Below are 20,302 nucleotides of genomic sequence, written 5' to 3' on the forward strand. Positions count from 1 at the left end.
CAAACCCCGCCCATCTGATGCAGCATATCCAATCAGCCGTCTCCAGAGCCTACTTTGGGAAAGATTCGGCATGCGGTTGGCCAACTCGGCTGTTGGGGCGGAGATTGTACCGCCCACTGTTCCAGACGTTGTCACGTGATCAGCCCGTCTCGCGCGGCTGAGGGGGGGCAGGTGCTGCACGTAGTCGGCGTTGCCAGTTCAGTGTGACGGCGCATGTCACCACCTCCGGACTAATTATTAATCTTTTATGGCTGCGTATTTCTAGTACTCACGTAGATTGTATTCATACTGTTGATCATGTAGGTCTAGTCTAGTTGTAACAGAGAGTACAGTAACCTATCAACTTGAGAGGTTATGCAAATAATAGTGATAGGAAAATAAGGAGTTGTGCATCTTGTGAGGTACAAAAATAAGCAAAACGTTCATAGATACATTAATAAAGATAGGTTTTGTTTTTTGTCACATCTGGCAACCCATATGTACTAGTTTTTGTTTATGGGACTTAGCGCACGTGTCAAACAGACGCGTGGACGCCCTTGGGTGATACGTCATCATCAACATGAAATACGAGACGTGACCTCACCACACGTAACCTAAATGAAAATGCAGAGTATCATATCGGTGCCTGCAATGCGTGTACGAGTGGTTACAGATCATCAAATAAATAAATAATCTAACGTTGCGTTAAATTAAACAAGTCTGTTCACTGATGTATAATAAATAACAACTATCCAGTTAGCTGTCACTATAAATCAGAAAGACTATTACTGTCCATAATGCAAGGACTGTATTGCAGTATCAGCCATCTGACTGTGATCTAAATAACGGGCATGTCAACATTGTTTTGAGACTTTATTAAGAAAACAATATGATTTTTGTTTGTTTGTTTGTTGTTTGTTTTCCATGTCAGTTGTGATTTTTTCACTGCAATCGTAATTTGTTCTCCACTTTTAACCCATATGTGCAGTTAGAACACACACACACACACACACGCACGCACGCACGCACGCACACACACACACACACACACACACACACACACACACACACACACACACACACACACACACACACACACACACACCAGTGATTACTAGGGGGCTGTGGATCACACGTGCCCAGAGCGGTGGGCAGCCCTAGCCTGGCGCCCAGGGAACAGTTGGGGTTAGGTGTCTTGCTCAAGGTCACCTCAGTCATGACCTCAGGTCTGGGAATCAATATATGCTTATATACGCAATATATGCATATCAGTTTCAGTTGTTGCTATAGTCATCTAGTAATTTAAAAGCATCTAGCCTTTTTACAGCTAAGCTATTATTGCTAAGATAAAGACCGCTTTTAGTCTGCTATTGACACCAAAGAGAGCGGAGTGTGGAGAGGTCTTTTGGGAGGTCTGTTGAGGAAACGTGCTACAAGCTTTACACACTCTTTGCTAAAGATTTCAGCCTGTACGTTTTAGCAGATTTTCTCCAGGTTGTTCAGGTTTGTTGGACAGTGTCACGGATTCTCAAAGGGACTGAGGTAATTGTAAAACTTTTACCTTTTTGGTGTTCAGTCTTCTCTCCACCCTCCCCACCACTCACACCCACCCCCACTCCCCTCCACCCTCCCGATTGCCCCCCTCCCGTCCCCACTCCCCCTCCCAACTGCCCCACCCCTGCCCCACTCCCCTCCCAACTGCCCCACTCCCCTCCCAACTGCCCCACCCCTGCCCCACTCCCCTCCCAACTGCCCCACTCCCCTCCCAACTGCCCCACTCCTGCCCCACCCCCCTCCCAACTGCCCCACCCCCCCTCCCCAACTGCCCCACTCCCCTCCCAACTGTCCCACCCCTGCCCCACTCCCCTCCAAACTGCCCCACTCCCCTCCCAACTGCCCCACCCCTGCCCCACTCCCCTCCCAACTGCCCCACTCCTGCCCCACCCCCCTCCCAACTGCCCCACCCCTGCCCCACTCCCCCTCCCCAACTGCCCCACTCCTGCCCCACCCCCCCTCCCAACTGCCCCACTCCTGCCCCACCCCCCTCCCAACTGCCCCACCCCTGCCCCACCCCTTCCCTGCCACATCCCCTCCCCTCATCTGTTACAGAATTAAAGTTTTGTCAAGACAGCATTTTATTATAGGTTAAATTCTCTGTACAAGTCACATCAACTGTTGCAACAGAGTATGAGAACAAAAAAATAATAACAGCAGATGGCATTAGATATTGGACATTAGATATTGGACATTAGATAAGGAATTGTCAATGCCAACATCAAAAAGAAAGTTAGAGGGAAGTTCACATTTCAAAAAGCAGATGACCAGTGAAGGTATTGCGTTTTGTATCCATCGGTATAGATGATCCGCTTTTCCAAGAGTTGCAAGCACACCTTGTCTCCCTTGTTCAGAAGGATGGCTGCTGAATTACCTGAAGTGTCATCTGTATCTACTCCCGGGGCATTATCAGTCGCACTCACCACAGGCTGGCCGTTTTTCAGCAGGGTCACACCAGTTCCAAACTGTTTTGCCAAACTCGAAATTAGGTTGAAGACCATAAAGCTAAAGTGATAGACACCTTTCACAGGTGCAGTGAAAATGCCTGCAGAAAACACATTTCATATTTTGTTGGTATATGAAGACATCATTCAAAGATATTTCAAACAAACAGAAAAAAGGCACAGGCCTGAGACATTCTGGTAAGCTCAAACAAACAGGTGTTTTTACAGATGTAATGGGACATGGTTATAGTACCTGTATTAGGATTATATGCATTGCCAATGTTTGTGAAAGCATTCTGGTATGCCAAAATTTTTGGAGCGTAATATGGTCCCATGAATCTAAAATCAGTAGTTAGTGTAGATAATGTTGCAGAGAATGCAACTTTTGTGACTTCTAGGAAAAAAACAGAAAATGCTATGATGAGATATTTTAATGTCAAGTCTAGGAGAAAACAAAAACTGATTAATACAGTATATGACTTGTATACTGGTCATATATATGAAGTGACAGGTATTGCAAATAGTTAAATAAAACCATAATGATAACAGTTAAGAATGAACTATTTAGGACAGGGGTGCCCACAGTTTTCAGCTTGCGAGCTACTTATAAGATGACCCAGTCAGAAAGATCTACCGGGGGTGGCGGCGAACGTAATTTGTTGAGCGGGGGGGGGGGGTGGCGAACGTAATATGATAAGCGGGGGGGGGGGGGGGGGGGGTTGGGGGGGGTGGCGAACGTAATATGTTGAGCGGGGGGGGGGGGGGGGGGGGGGGGGGGGGGGTGGGCGAACGTAATTTGTTGAGTGGATTGCAGATTGGCTACCGTGAATGTCAATCAAAATACAACCGTCAGTGCAGATGTGCGATTCATCTACTACTATTTTATGTGACGCGATCTACGCACATTCCTTCGCGATCGACCGACCACTTCCTTCGCGATCGACCGGTCGATCGCGATCGACGTAATGAGCACCCCTGATTTAGGAAATCTAACATGAATAAATCCACAAAAAACACCACTGATCTCATAATATAACTTATTATATTTCAAACAAAACATTTTATCTAAATAATAAATGAAATAAATGATTCCATATAACCAACAATTAAAAACAATGTATTGTATTGTATTCTGCTGCTAAATATAGAAGAGTAATATGTATATTATACTGTTTCTACACATCTACCTACCTTCTGTATGTACCGGTATATGGATGGTGCGTACCTTTTGGGCAACAAACTGTAGGGCATTCTTCAAGGCTTAGTGGTGAGGAACAAGATAGAAAAGTTCACTGACAGCCTCATCCCACAGATCTTTTTAGACTCCAATATAAGCATAAACATATTAGACTAGAAAAGACATGTCATCCAGAACATTTTTTCTTCTATTACCAAAATCTTCAGGCATTCAGGTGAAATTTCAGGATGAACCTAAATGCCCTCTAACCTTTACAGGTGATCTTAATGTGACTCTAAACTTTTGAATGCAGCTGTTCAACTGATCAATGTTTCAGTACTTTTTGCAGAACTTGCTCTTCCCCTATAACAGCAAACAGCAAAATTCACAACAAGTGTTTGATCCATGAATTGACCAATTATTGGTTAAACTACAACTGATATTTCAATAGTCCTCCTCATTTACACTGAACGAGGGACCTGTTCACTCATGATAGTCAAAATTGGTGGCCGACTATGATGTTGGAGACGTCAAGGAGATCACTAATCAGCCACTGTTGTCACCAGACGAACTTTTGGTGGTGGTGGTGTTGCAGTGTGGGCAGATGTGTCTAGTCAATACAGAACTGCCTACACGTTTTTACCTGACAACCCTAAACACGAGAGACTGGGGAGGTTCACCTTACAGCAGGACAACAACCCTAAATGTGCAACCAGAGCTACAATGGAATGGTTTAAATCAAAGCATATTCATGTGTTAGAATAGCCAAGACAAAGACCTAAATCCCATTGAGAATCTGTGGCAAGCCTTGAAAATTAGTGTTCACCAACACTCCATCCAATCTAACCGAGCTTTGCAAAGCAAAATGGGTGAATATTTCAGCCTCCAGATGTTCGAAGCTGGTAGAGACACACCCCAAAAGACCTGCAGTGAAAGGTGGTCATACTAAAGTATTCACTCAAGGGTCTGAACACAAATGCACAACACACTTTCCAGATTTTGATTTGTAAAAAATCAAAATGTATTTTCTTTTCACTTCAAAATTACATAAAATCCAAATAAAATACATTTACAATAGTGGGCGTCATGAATGAATGTGGAAAAGTTCAAGGGGTATGAATATTGAATATATAACCCATGGTCAGGAAACTATGTTTTACCTGTATTTTCTACCTTGACACTTTTCAACTCTGATCTAGTAGAGTTTAACACTTCAATCACATTTATCAAGGTGTCTGCCAGGTGTTCGATGTCTTCGAGGACATCGTCTTTTGCCATGCATTTGTCCTGTAACCATTTTTGCAGCATTAATCACCTACCAAGTCACATTTTTAGCTCCATATTTATAATGGTTATAAATAAATGGTTAAAAAAATGTTGAATATGGTGAAATGGTGAATAAAAAGAATAACCTTGGTTAGTGATCCCCACAGAAGTGCCAGTATGATAGTGATCTTCATGGTCATCTTTACACAGGGGACGGGCTCCTAGCTTGTGCACTCTGTGCAATGAACTAAGAAAGTACTAAAAATGTTTAAATTTCAAGTTGTCATTACTGTTTTGTTTTATGAAACTGATAATTGCACAAATTTGCTTAATATACTTGACAGGCACATCCAACAGTAAATTATATTTCAAATAGAATGAGAAAAATCATTGTGGAGTTAAATAATGCATCCATACCTTGTCGTCAAGAAGTCCAGAAGAGAAGTGTAAAATGTTTCCCCACTTAATGCATTTTCAGACAGTTGCATTAGCTGAGAGCCTAACTAAGTGTTTTCCTTCCTCTTTTTAATATTTCAACATTTGGAACTATTTCAACATATTTGTTTTGTTTTTTTTATATGAATTACTGTTAAGTTAAAAGGTACAGATGTACTCAAAGCTAATTAAGATATCTAACTCACACTAATACTTGATTATAATAATAATAAATAATAATAATTGTTTTAGCTACATGTCTTGTACACTTTACATTGTATTACTTCAGATTCTGCTAATAATAATAATTCATCTTGCACTTAAGGGTTTTATTGTTGGTTCTGCGAAATTGTCTTTTCATTCTAAAAAGTACCAATACGGACCTTAGACCTCGCCCGTGTGTTTACCTCATGCTTCCCTGTCTTACAGCTAAAATAATGCTGACCCATTCTGATCTGTTCTGCAAGAAATTGTGTTTAAAGCAAGTCATGATGAAGACTTTAAATATGAAGCTTTGTGTTTTTTAATTGTAACTCACTGCAATAAATATGTTCATTCTATTGGGTAAAAAATTTTAAGTTTTAGAAGCATATTTAGAACAGTATTTATTTACTAACATTGACGGAGCCAAAATCAGTACTCTTACTCTGAGAGGTTTTGTAAATATGGGTCAGTAAGTGCTACCTTGTAAAAAGACAGAAATTCAGAAGGGATATGTTGAACACGAGTGAGCTTTGTCAGTGTTATGGTCAAGAAGAGACCCTACTGTGGACTGAACTTTTACCCCACACGTCCTTTTCTCTCAGAAACAAACTAATGGGTGATTATAAGAGTTTATGAACCTTTCAAAAGGATACAAATTAAGTTTATAATGTTTCTTGGTAATCAGTACTTATAGCTGTTTAAGAGATTAGAACTTTTGTTCAACTTTGTAACATGAGCGACATTATGGGGGTCTTTGGTAATGACCTCAACACTGTAATTACTACAGTCATTCCTATTAACAGTGACTAGTCACAACATAATAGTCACTAGTCTAAATTACGTACTCAGATTTTCATATACATGAATATTTTAGAACATATTGTGCATTCACAGGTGCTGAAAATGGTCTGAAACCAACTGAATCCTGGGTGGCTAGGTCCTCGAGTATTCTATTTCAGCCTGAATGATCCTTATGACCTTCGCGACCTTGTGGCTTTTAGACATGACTATTTTCCAGCCTTTTATTTGCTTTTCAATTAATCAAGTCGCACATTTTATTATCCAAATGAAAGCAGCACATCTAATTCCTTATTCAAGGATACATGTGCTGTATCAGAGAATCAATCACATTACAGTGAATTGAACTGCCTGTAATGGTTTAAGGTTGTAGTGTTATTACAGAGAGGAGCTCCTATTCTCTTGCAAATGAAGAATTATTCTATAAACCAAAAAAAATAAAAATGCAACAAAAAACGTGCCTACTGCCACTTCAGAATAACAGGATTATTAAATGCTTGTAACAAAAAAAACACTAATCACCTTAACATATTACACCTACCCTAACTTATTATTGCCTTTAGTTTGACACCCCAAGTAGCATTATCATAAGACATCGTTACTGTTGCAACAAACAAAAGACATATTCAACCATTCCATTTAAAATAATCATTAAATGTATACAGAGATCACAGAGACATGGAGGTTTAAATCCAGTTCTGGAGCTCCACTACACGATCCGTATCCACGTGAGGAATCAAGTGTGTGTGTTGGGGTAGCGTGGATCATCCACTCCAGGAGAGGAAGTAGAGGTTTCCTAACGCGTCGCCACACACCAGCCGGCTGGGATCATTAGGGTCAACCTCCAGGACCTCCACAGCAGCCGAACACACAAATAGCCCCACCTGCATGAGGAAAGACTGAGTGATGCCAGGAAGGATAGATCACTGTCCTCACACACACACACACACACACATACACACACAGGCACATACACACACAGGCACATGCACACACAGGCACATGCACACACACACACACACACACACACACACACACATACGCACGCTCACACATAAGCACGCTCACACATAAGCACGCTCACACACACACACACACGCACGCTCACACGCTCGCACACAAACACACGCACACACATACGCACACACATACACACACATACGCACACACATACACACACACATACACACACACATACACACACACACACACACACACACACACAGACACACACACAGACACACACACAGACACACACACACACACACACACACAGACACACACACACACACACTCACACAGCATAGTCAACAGGGCACCTGTTTCTTTGTGTTTTTGTCCCACAGTTTGACGGTCCGATCATAAGAGGCGGTGATGATTGTGCTGTCTGTGATGCGCAACACACTGATTCTGTCACTGTGCACCTACATGGGTCAGACCACAGAATCAGCATTTTACATCACTAACCGACACCTTCAGTGTACAAACCACAGCACATTCACCACAGCAGTTGTTTTTATTGTGCCAGGCCAAGTGTCTTACACGCAACCAGTCGCCTGTTCTTTACAAACACAATAAGTATGTCTACAAGATTACTGGATGAACAGGACAAGTAGCTGAATTTTCTACCCAGGTCACAATAAACATGCATGTTTCCCAACTGGGTTGTGATAAGACCAGTAAAGGAACCAGCACAACAACAACAACAACAACAACAACAACAACAACAAAACAGCTCCTCTAAAAACGGTGTGCCAAACAGAGGAAGCCACCCACCGGTCTTCTTGGGCTCCATGTCTCCAGGTGTGGCGGCTGGTTGAACCACATGTTTCCTTTACAGTCCCCACATACGATCAGCTCTGCAGGCAAAAACCAGCAAATGCTTCATGGTCTCTGTGGGAGCATGGTGGCATCACCTCTAGGTTCTCACGCTCCGTTCTCTGTGCTAGCGCAGAACTCCATCTCTCCTTCTACAGTAGGAGAACACTACAACCAGGAGTATTACAGGAAGACGCTAAAGTGTACGGTGCGTGGCCCTGGAAACACTTACAGGAACCGCAGCCCAAACACACATCCTTGCAGGGATTCACTTAGAGGCCCCAAAACAAGAATTAATAAATGAATAAAATTTCATACATTTCTGAACGTGGTGCACCCAGAACTGACACCACGTGACTATGGCTGAGGACCTCATAAACGTCCCGAGTTTGATGCCTACAATAATATTAATAATAATAATAATAATAATAATAATAATAATAATAATAATAATAAAATCACAAACAAGATATATCCACGTTTCAAGATTTTTACCAGTGAATTTCAAACAAGGTCTCAGAATGATCCTGTCTGTTTAGCCTGTTTGATTTCAGTGTGATTCTACGTGTTTAAACGTGGGTTAAGGGCCCGTCCAATAAGGGATGGGTTCCCTTTTGAGTCTTGGTCCTCCCGAGGATTCTTCCTATTCCCCACCAGATCTGGACCCATATGATTGTAAAACTGCTTTGTGACAACGTGTGTTGTAAAAAGGGTTATATAAATAAATTAGACTTTAACTTTGAAGGCCACAGCAGACCAAGGCAAGAACAACTAAACTCTGAAAGTACAACCAAACTTTTTCAAGTACAACTATTTTTCAACTATAACATTTTTTAGCCATTTAAGAATACTAATGTGAAATGTCCTTCTAGCCATTTTTGGGTGGATGTTTGTGACCTTAGTGTGAGGACATTGCACTGCTTGCTCTACAGTGTGAGGAGGAGAGTGGAGGACGGAGGTTGAGGAGAAGGAGGGGGGAGGTGGAGGAGGGGGGAAGGAGGGAGGTGGAGGTGGATGAGGGAGGTGGAGGTGGATGAGGGAGGTGGAGGTGGATGGGGGAGGTGGAGGTGGAGGAGGGAGGTGGAGGTGGATGAGGGAGGTGGAGGTGGAGGAGGGAGGTGGATGAGGGAGGTGGATGAGGGAGGTGGAGGTGGAGGGAGGTGGAGGTGGATGGGGGAGGTGGAGGTGGAGGAGGGAGGTGGATGAGGGAGGTGGAGGTGGAGGGAGGTGGAGGTGGATGGGGGAGGTGGAGGTGGAGGAGGGAGGTGGATGAGGGAGGTGGATGAGGGAGGTGGAGGTGGAGGAGGGAGGTGGATGAGGTGGAGGAGGATGAGGGAGGTGGAGGTGGATGAGGGAGGTGGAGGTGGAGGAGGAAGGTGGAAGGAGGGAGGTGGAGGTGGAGGAGGGAGGTGGAGGTGGATGGAGGAGGTGGAGGGAGGTGGAGGTGGATGAGGGAGGTGGAGGAGGTGGATGAGGGAGGTGGAAGGAGGGAGGTGGAGGTGGAGGTGGATGAGGGAGGTGGAGGTGGAGGTGGAGGAGGGAGGTGGATGAGGGAGGTGGAGGTGGAGGTGGAGGAGGGAGGTGGATGAGGGAGGTGGAAGGAGGGAGGTGGAGGTGGATGAGGGAGGTGGAGGTGGAGGAGGGAGGTGGATGAGGGAGGTGGAGGTGGAGGAGGGAGGTGGATGAGGGAGGTGGAAGGAGGGAGGTGGAGGTGGATGAGGGAGGTGGAGGTGGAGGAGGGAGGTGGATGAGGGAGGTGGAGGTGGATGAGGGAGGAGGGAGGTGGATGAGGGAGGTGGAGGTGGAGGTGGAGGAGGGAGGTGGATGAGGGAGGTGGAAGGAGGGAGGTGGAGGTGGATGAGGGAGGTGGAGGTGGAGGAGGGAGGTGGAGGAGGGAGGTGGATGAGGGAGGTGGAGGTGGATGAGGGAGGAGGGAGGTGGATGAGGGAGGTGGAGGTGGAGGAGGGAGGTGGAGGTGGAGGAGGGAGGTGGAGGTGGAGGAGGGAGGTGGATGAGGGAGGTGGAGGTGGATGAGGGAGGAGGGAGGTGGATGAGGGAGGTGGAGGTGGAGGAGGGAGGTGGAGGTGGAGGAGGGAGGTGGATGAGGGAGGTGGAGGAGGGAGGTGGAGGTGGATGAGGGAGGTGGAGGAGGGAGGTGAAGGTGGATGAGGGAGGTGGAGGTGGAGGTGAAGGTGGAGGAGGGAGGTACCTTCACGCGTGGCAGCAGCTGTGATAACGAGCCTCTTCTTCACACGCTGGGCCTCATCCTCCTCCTCCTGAGGGGAGCAGGTCTGTCTGCCCACCGTTATACTGACACACGAGTCCAGGCTCAGTTCTGGATCTAAAGACAGCTGCAGACACACCGAAGGGGAAGAAACACACATAACAGAGGAAACCGTTATAATGGGTGTTGCTGATATTGGCAGTGATAACGAGAAAGAGAAGGATGATTCATTCTGTTCCCCTTTCACTCCTGAGATATTATCATTTAAAATGATTCGTCATCATCATAGTTAATAAGTAACTTCACAGGAAAAATTTGACCAATAATGCCAATAACTGTCCTAAGTGTTCCAATACATCTCCCAAACACCTCCATTTCCAAAACTATAACTATATAAGAAAACACACGCATGTATCAAAGTCTGTATAGTATGTTTGTGCAAGATACACCAACCAGATAGCAAAGCTTGATCATCATGTGCTCCTCCCCCACCAGCCACAGGCCACTCCCACCGTCTTTGGCAAGTCCCAAGATTCTCATGCTGTATTTCCAACTGCAAAGGTGCAAATGCAGGAAAAAGTTCCCCAAACATGTCAGTGCCTCATTAAGAGCCTCGGCCAGGCAGGGTTATACGAATGGTATTTTACATACACAGGACATAGGAATGAAAAGTGTTTCACGCACACATACAACAAAAACACAAAACAAAAACAGCAAACCTTCAATAAAAGTCATTTAGGAAGTACAAGAAATGCTAAAAAATTAAATAGCAAGAAGAGTGAAGGAGAGAGGAGTGTCAAGATACCTGAGACTAAGAATCCAAAGAAATAAATATGCATTGTAGTGGATTAACATGGGCAGATGAAAAAATCAGAATATGTGATACATGAATATAACATACATATACACACATACACACATATATGGCCACTTTATTTGCTACACTTGTCCAACTGCTCATTAGCGCAAATGTCGAATCAGCCAATCACATGGCAGCAACTCAATGCATTTATGCATGTACACATGGCCAAGACGATCTGCTGCAGTTCAAACCGAGCATCAGAATGGGGAAGAAAAGTGATTTTGAATGTGGCATGGTTGTTGGTGCCAGATGCGCTGGTCTGAGTATTTCAGAAACTGCTGATCTACTGGGATTTTCACGCACAACCATCTCTAGGGTTTACAGAGATATGGTCTGAAAAAGAGAAAATATCCAGTGATATCAATTTGCAGTTCTATGGGTGCAAATGCCTTGTTGATTCCAGAAGTCAAAGCTCAAATCATCTCAGACTGGTTTCTTGAACACGACAATAAGTTCACTGTACTCTAACGGCCTCCACAGTCACCAGATCTCAGTCCAATAGAGTATCTTTGGGATTTGGTGGAATGGGAGATTCACATCATGGATGTGCAGCTGACAAATCTGCAGCAACTGTGTGATGCTATCATGTCAATATGGACCAGACTCTCTGAGGAATGTTTCCAGTACCTTGTTGAATCTGCCATGAAGGATTAAGGCAGTTCTGAAGGCAAAATGGGGTCCAACCAGAGACCGTATATATCAGGGGTCACCAACCTTTTTGAAGTTGGGAGCTACTTCTTGGATACCAATTGTTGCGGAGGGCTACCAGAACGAAAGTTGTTGAGCGGGGGGGCGGGGGGGGGGTGATTGGCAGCAAAAACATAAACGATGCAGCGCTTTGGTGCATGGCAACAAGCCCGCGGGCGACTCATAACGTCCTCGCGGGCACCACGTTGGTGACCCCTGGTATATATAAATGGACTGGACGACACGAGTGAAAAGTGAAGCCTCCGTGAGTCAGCTGCCCTCTAGAGGCTGGCTGCAGTACAACTTTTAACCCCGCCCATTCCCATGTAAGTGAACGGGCCGGACAAGAAACTTTGAATTTTTATTACAAGTAAAATACGTTTTTTGAGCAATTATATTTTGTCAATTCTATAAGACCCCATTGCGTTAGTATCTCTCCCAGTGTTTTTCTCTATGATAAATAGATTTTATAGAAGTTATTAAGTGTTATTTAAAGGGGTGTGGTGATAAGGTGATTGACAGTTAGTAGCTGCGTTGTTTGACATCTAATACCAGACGCTCAAACGTGAACGCACTCAACATCAAAACTCTCGACATCAAAACTCTCGACAGCAGTATTAAAACCTTTTACCTTTGGTTATTTTGTAAAACGTCAAAAGTGTCTATACTGGTGGGCGTATCCTAACGAATGTCGGGGCGGAGATAGGTCTCTGGTGGAGATACTGTCCTGCCTACCGGTTCTAATGCGCATGCTCTGGTGGAGATACTGTCCTGCCTACCGGTTCTAATGTGCATGCTCTGGTGGAGATACTGTCCTGCCTACCGGTTCTAATGCGCATGCTCTGGCTCCAATTTTCATCTACTGCGCAAGCGCATTCAAGATGGCGGTGTCCGTGCGGCCGTGCGGCTTCATAAGTTCACAATGGGAGTCAACGGTGACGTACCGTCCATTATATATACAGTCACTGGGTCCAACCCGGTACTAGCAAGGTGTACCTAATAAAGTGGTCGGTGAGTGTGTGAGTATGTGTGTATATATATATATATATATATATATATATATATATATATATATATATATATATATATATATATATATATATATATATATGTGTGTGTGTGTGTGTGTGGATATATATGTGTTTGTGTGCGTGCGGGTGTGTGTGTGTGTGTGTGTGTGTGTGTGTGTGTGTGTGTGTGTGTGTGTGTGAGAGAGAGAGAGAGAGAGAAAGTGAGTTTACTTTGCCATTTCTCTGTGATTCTCTTTCTCAGTGGAGAAGATGTCGATGATGGTGGTATCGGCACACACTCCCAGGAGAACAGTACAGTAACACAGCATGGTCACACAGCTCTCCAACGTGTACGACGAAACCTTCGACAAACTCAGGCGCCTTCGATAAAGAAGAAAACGCTGAAGATGCATGTAGGATCACCAACATCTGCATGAGCACACACGTCAGTCTGATCGACCATAAACAATACGCAGTGAACTCAGGAATAAGAAACCCATGATTTAAGGAGTCTGAAAATTATTCCACGAGTGATCTCCCCTTCATTCGTCAACCCCTCACTCCCTCACACACCCTCACTCCCTCAACCCCTCACTCCCTCACACACCCTCACTCCCACACACCCTCACACACCCTCACTCCCTCATACACCCACACACCCTCACACTCCCTCACACACCCACACACCCTCATACACCCACACACCCTCATACACCCACACACCCTCACTCCCTCATACACCCTCACTCCCTCACTCCCTCATACACCCACACACCCTCATACACCCACACACCCTCACTCCCTCATACACCCTCACTCCCTCACACACCCTCACTCCCTCACACACCCTCACTCCCTCATACACCCTCACTCCCTCACACACCCTCACTCCCTCATACACCCTCACTCCCACACACCCTCACTCCCTCACACACCCTCACTCCCACACACCCTCACTCCCTCACACACCCTCATACACCCACACTCCCTCACACACCCTCACTCCCTCAACCCTTCACTCCCTCACACACCCTCACTCCCTCATACACCCTCACTCCCTCACACACCCTCAACCCCTCATACACCCTCACTCCCTCAACCCTTCACTCCCTCACACACCCACACTCCCTCATACACCCACACTCCCTCACACACCCTCACTCCCTCAACCCTTCACTCCCTCACACACCCTCACTCCCTCACACACCCTCACTCCCTCATACACCCTCACTCCCTCAACCCTTCACTCCCACACACCCTCACTCCCTCACACACCCTCACTCCCTCATACACCCACACACCCTCACACTCCCTCACACACCCACACACCCTCATACACCCACACACCCTCATACACCCACACACCCTCACTCCCTCATACACCCTCACTCCCTCACTCCCTCATACACCCACACACCCTCATACACCCACACACCCTCACTCCCTCACACACCCTCACTCCCTCATACACCCTCACTCCCTCATACACCCTCACTCCCTCAACCCTTCACTCCCTCATACACCCTCACTCCCTCACACACCCTCAACCCCTCATACACCCTCACTCCCTCAACCCTTCACTCCCTCACACACCCACACACCCTCACACACCCACACACCCACACACCCTCACACACCCTCACTCCCTCAACCCTTCACTCCCTCAACCCCTCACTCCCTCAACCCCTCACTCCCTCACACACCCTCACTCCCTCACACACCCTCACTCCCTCAACCCTTCACTCCCTCACACACCCACACTCCCTCATACACCCACACTCCCTCACACACCCTCACTCCCTCAACCCTTCACTCCCTCACACACCCTCACTCCCTCACACACCCTCACTCCCTCATACACCCTCACTCCCTCAACCCTTCACTCCCTCACACCCTCACTCCCTCACACACCCTCACTCCCTCATACACCCACACACCCTCACACTCCCTCACACACCCACACACCCTCATACACCCACACACCCTCATACACCCACACACCCTCACTCCCTCATACACCCTCACTCCCTCACTCCCTCATACACCCACACACCCTCATACACTCACACACCCTCACTCCCTCATACACCCTCACTCCCTCACACACCCTCACTCCCTCACACACCCTCACTCCCTCACACACCCTCACTCCCTCACACACCCACACACCCTCAACCCCTCACTCCCACACACCCTCACTCCCTCACACACCCTCACTCCCTCACACACCCTCACTCCCTCACACACCCTCACTCCCTCACACACCCTCATACACCCACACTCCCTCACACACCCTCACTCCCTCAACCCTTCACTCCCTCACACACCCTCACTCCCTCATACACCCTCACTCCCTCACACACCCTCAACCCCTCATACACCCTCACTCCCTCAACCCTTCACTCCCTCACACACCCACACTCCCTCATACACCCACACTCCCTCACACACCCTCACTCCCTCAACCCTTCACTCCCTCACACACCCTCACTCCCTCACACACCCTCACTCCCTCATACACCCTCACTCCCTCAACCCTTCACTCCCACACACCCTCACTCCCTCACACACCCTCACTCCCTCATACACCCACACACCCTCACACTCCCTCACACACCCACACACCCTCATACACCCACACACCCTCATACACCCACACACCCTCACTCCCTCATACACCCTCACTCCCTCACTCCCTCATACACCCACACACCCTCATACACCCACACACCCTCACTCCCTCACACACCCTCACACACCCTCACTCCCTCACACACCCTCAACCCCTCATACACCCTCACTCCCTCATACACCCTCACTCCCTCATACACCCTCACTCCCTCACACACCCTCAACCCCTCATACACCCTCACTCCCTCAACCCTTCACTCCCTCACACACCCACACACCCTCACACACCCACACACCCACACACCCTCACACACCCTCACTCCCTCAACCCTTCACTCCCTCAACCCCTCACTCCCTCAACCCCTCACTCCCTCACACACCCTCACTCCCTCAACCCTTCACTCCCTCACACACCCTCAACCCCTCATACACCCTCAACCCCTCATACACCCTCACTCCCTCACACACCCACACACCCTCACACACCCACACACCCACACACCCTCACACACCCTCACTCCCTCAACCCTTCACTCCCTCAACCCTTCACTCCCTCAACCCCTCACTCCCTCACACACCCTCACTCCCTCACACACCCTCACTCCCTCACACACCCTCACTCCTTCACACACCCTCACTCCCTCACACACCCTCACTCCCTCATACACCCTCACTCCCTCATACACCCTCACTCCCTCACACACCCTCACTCCCTCATACACCCTCACTCCCTCACACACCCTCACTCCCTCATACACCCTCACTCCCTCACACACCCTCACTCCCTCACACACCCTCACTCCCTCATACACCCTCACTCCCTCAACCCTTCACTCCCTCACACACCCTCACTCCCTCAACCCTTCACTCCCTCACACACCCTCACTCCCTCACACACCCTCACTCCCTCACACTGTAGAGTGCTGAGTGGTGGTCAGAGGGCCGGGTCTGCAGGATCAGTCACTGGTGTAACTGCTGTACCATGAAGAAGTGTGAGATCTTCCCTCCAGCTTCCACACAGTCACACTGCAGTCTGTGCAGCCCACAGCCAACTGATGATTCGGCATCCCGGTTAGTGCTCGAATACAGCTATCATTGACCTAAAGACACACACACACACGTACACACACACACACACAGTTTCCATATAGCCATATTGTATACTTTAAGACATCAGCTCATTGGTTCAAATGTTATCCAACCAGTGTTATGGTCTTTAATATTTTCCCTTTACTCCACCCTCTCTGTGATTGACCTTCTCCACAGCACAACTGGTCAACATGTTCTAGACTGCTGACTAGCTGATGGTAAACACCACCAGATCAGGGTTATGTCCATGGTGTCCATGGTGTTTATGTCCATGGTGTCCCAGGCACAGGACGACACCACCCAGGGTAAGAACACACACTTTGGGGGCAAACCTGTCATCATGATGCAGTAAATAAAAATCACTGCAGGAACAAAGATCATATAAACAGATATGTATTTTAGCATATCGCATAAGCTATAATTGATGAAAGGCCAAAATGTTCAGAAGTAAATAAATCCTAAGTGCAGGGTATGAGTGACACTGCAGTGGAAACCATGAATACAAGTCGTCTTGCCTTCTGTGAATAAACCAGCCGGTCCCGTTTCCACATCTCGAGGCGTCCGGAGCTGTAGCCACACACCAGAAGCTCGTCCGTGTCCAGGAAGCACATCGCACTGACACGCTCCATCTGTCTCGGACGCATCTCTGCAAGTGGACGCACAGTTCAGGTTTTCGCTTGGTTTCCATCAAGGTGTTTCCATGAAAGTTGCTTAAACAGTACGTTTAGGACAGATTTATTCTAAATCCCAAATTAGTTTCGCTGTAAATATTACTGCCACAGCCCAAGAGGTCACCCAGTTAGTAAATTGCTGTGAATCTGAGGTGATTCGGTTGGCTACCTGCTTCAGTGCTCCAAGCTCTGAGAGAGCGATCTTCAGAAACTGTGAGGAACCCAGTGCCAGGCCCGCTCACCAGGGCCTGGACTGCACCGCTGTGGCCCAGCAGGGAGCTCCGATGCTGGACCTGAACCGGACGCACAGACGGCAGAGGTTGGAAGAGCAGACAGACACACAGAGACGTGTATCTACACCGATTGTATATTTTTCCATAAAATGCCTGAATTTGCTGAAAAAAAAAAATCATAATTACACGAGGGTTGTGAGTTCATTATTATGTGGGTCTTTCATTTTGATGGCTAACTGTGCAGGGTTGGATTTAAAGTGACAGTGACAAAAGCCTACCTGCAGGGGGCGCCAGAGCTAGTGACAGTGACAGGAGCCTACCTGCAGGGGGCGCCAGAGCTAGTGACAGTGACGGGAGCCTACCTGCAGGGGGCGCCAGAGCTAGTGACAGTGACGGGAGCCTACCTGCAGGGGGCGCCAGAGCTAGTGACAGTGACAGGAGCCTACCTGCAGGGGGCGCCAGAGCTAGTGACAGTGACAGGAGCCTACCTGCAGGGGGCGCCAGAGCTAGTGACAGTGACAGGAGCCTACCTGCAGGGGGCGCCAGAGCTAGTGACAGTGACAGGAGCCTACCTGCAGGGGGCGCCAGAGCTAGTGACAGTGACAGGAGCCTACCTGCAGGGGGCGCCAGAACTTTACAGTTCCATCATCAGATGCAGTGGCGATCAGCAAGTCTTCTGACTTCAGCTCTCCTGTAGCTGGAAGTGAGATAGGAACTGTGACGAGTCTGTGCACATGTGCAAATGTCTCAGGAACTATCGTAACTATCTAGGCAGTGAAACATTGTAATTACAAAAATATAAATAACTATAATTGTAAAAATAAGCCCTATAATAAGAAACCATTCCAAGTCCTGCTATAGGAAAAATTTATGTATCAAAAGGTGCTGGTTTATTTTTTAGTGGAACAGTATGTATGTTGTATCCCACTATGCATCTCACAATGATGTCATCAAAGACACTGAAATACAATCAAGACCATTTTGTTGTCTTCAAACACAATCTGAAAGCCCCACCTCACTAGACCTGAATCTGTGTGGAATCACATAGTTTGAGGGGAATGAAGCACTGTGGCGTGTGTGTGTGTGTGTGTGTGTGTGTGTGTGTGTGTGTGTGTGTGTGTGTGTGTGTGTGTGTGTGTGTGTGTAAAATTGACCTGGATTAGGAATGACAGCAGTATGATGGAGACGTGACTTGTGGGCCTGAATTTCAGCGATCACTCCCACGTCAGATTTCCACACCATTAGTAGACCATCCGCAGATCCCACCATCACATAGTCCTCCTACAGTCAGAGCATACACAACACCATCAGACACACCACACACACACACACACACACACAACACCGACACACACACACACACAACACCATCAGACACACACACACACACAACACCATCAGACACACACACACACACACACAAAAAACACCATCAGACACACACACACACACACAAAAAACACCATCAGACACACACACACACACGCGCGCACGCGCACACACACACGCGCACACACACACACACAAAACCCCATCAGACACACACACACACACACACACACACACACACACACGCACGCACACACACAACACCATCAGACACACACACACAACACCATCACACACACACACACACACACACAAAACCCCATCAGACACACACACACACACACACACACACACACACACACACACACACAAAACCCCATCAGACACACACACACACACACACACATACACACATACACACACCCAACCGACTCACCCAACAGCACAGAGCACTGAGAGAAAAATGGGTTCGGATTTCTCTGATGCAACTTCCTGTCTGGATATCCCACAGACACAGTCTACAGTCAGTAGAACAGCTCAGCTGTTGACAAAGAACATGACTCACTTTAGCGCAGAAACTACATTTCCCAGAACTCCATGTTGCATTCTGTTACATTTGGGACATACTAGTTGCATAATTAATGTGCTGGAACCACAAACAGTACTGATCATTTGGTCTTCTACGTTTTCTCTCATTATTTTCCTCCAGTGGTCAAATGTGAAAAATCTCATGAAAAAAATAGAAATACACTCTTCAGACAATTCAGATATTTAAATGCGAAACACACACACACACACACACACACACACACACACACACACACACACACACACTGACCAAAGCTGAGGGAGTCCAGGCACAGCTGGTGATCCAGTCCCCATGACAGTGCGGCAAACACCCGGTGAGAGCTGGAGAGGAACTTACCCTCCACACCCTCAACGCCTGGAAGCAACCAATCACTCCGTTATCATTACTGTTACCATTATGACTCTAAATATAATAAATCCCCATCCTCAGAGAGAGGCAGGTGGTCCTGATAGTTTAATTCACTTAGTGAGGTATTGAGGAACAAGAACTTGTTAACCACTGTCAACTAACCTAATTCTAGTGGAAGCATTTATCTATTACATTTCTGAAGAACCAATAATTTAACCAGTAGTTTTTTTTTTCTTCTCAGTTTTAACCAAATGACGATGTAAAATTGAAGGTGCAATGAACATGACACAAAATATATGCAGTCATAATTTAAACAGCATTTTTCCACTGAATTATACATTTCGTAAATGTCTGTTAATAACACATCCACAAACGTATTAATCAGGAGCATCTTTTCTAGAGGACACGCTGATCTGGTTCAGTCCAGTTCAGTCCGGGTGCGTCCTCCAGACAT

The 20,302-nt window shown here is 46.9% G+C and overlaps 1 protein-coding gene across 1 annotated transcript in view; it reads right to left on the reverse strand.

Moving 5' to 3' along the window:
* Nucleotides 1–6,567: 6,567 nt before the first annotated feature.
* Nucleotides 6,568–20,302, reverse strand: part of LOC143477250 (telomerase protein component 1-like) — a 34,116-nt gene continuing 20,381 nt past the window's right edge. Inside the window, exons 44-56 of the mRNA XM_076975793.1 lie at nt 19,750–19,854; nt 19,348–19,452; nt 18,737–18,863; nt 18,197–18,279; nt 17,519–17,642; nt 17,194–17,324; nt 16,571–16,689; nt 13,190–13,339; nt 10,853–10,952; nt 10,385–10,526; nt 8,134–8,216; nt 7,677–7,781; nt 6,568–7,241 (exon numbers count right to left, since the gene is read on the reverse strand). Coding sequence (XP_076831908.1) covers nt 7,122–7,241; nt 7,677–7,781; nt 8,134–8,216; nt 10,385–10,526; nt 10,853–10,952; nt 13,190–13,339; nt 16,571–16,689; nt 17,194–17,324; nt 17,519–17,642; nt 18,197–18,279; nt 18,737–18,863; nt 19,348–19,452; nt 19,750–19,854 — 1,494 coding nt within the window. The 3' untranslated portion in view covers nt 6,568–7,121. The remainder of the gene's footprint in view (nt 7,242–7,676; nt 7,782–8,133; nt 8,217–10,384; nt 10,527–10,852; nt 10,953–13,189; nt 13,340–16,570; nt 16,690–17,193; nt 17,325–17,518; nt 17,643–18,196; nt 18,280–18,736; nt 18,864–19,347; nt 19,453–19,749; nt 19,855–20,302) is intronic.

The sequence above is a fragment of the Brachyhypopomus gauderio genome, chromosome 16, assembly GCF_052324685.1.
Source record: "Brachyhypopomus gauderio isolate BG-103 chromosome 16, BGAUD_0.2, whole genome shotgun sequence".
Lineage (NCBI taxonomy): Eukaryota > Metazoa > Chordata > Actinopteri > Gymnotiformes > Hypopomidae > Brachyhypopomus > Brachyhypopomus gauderio.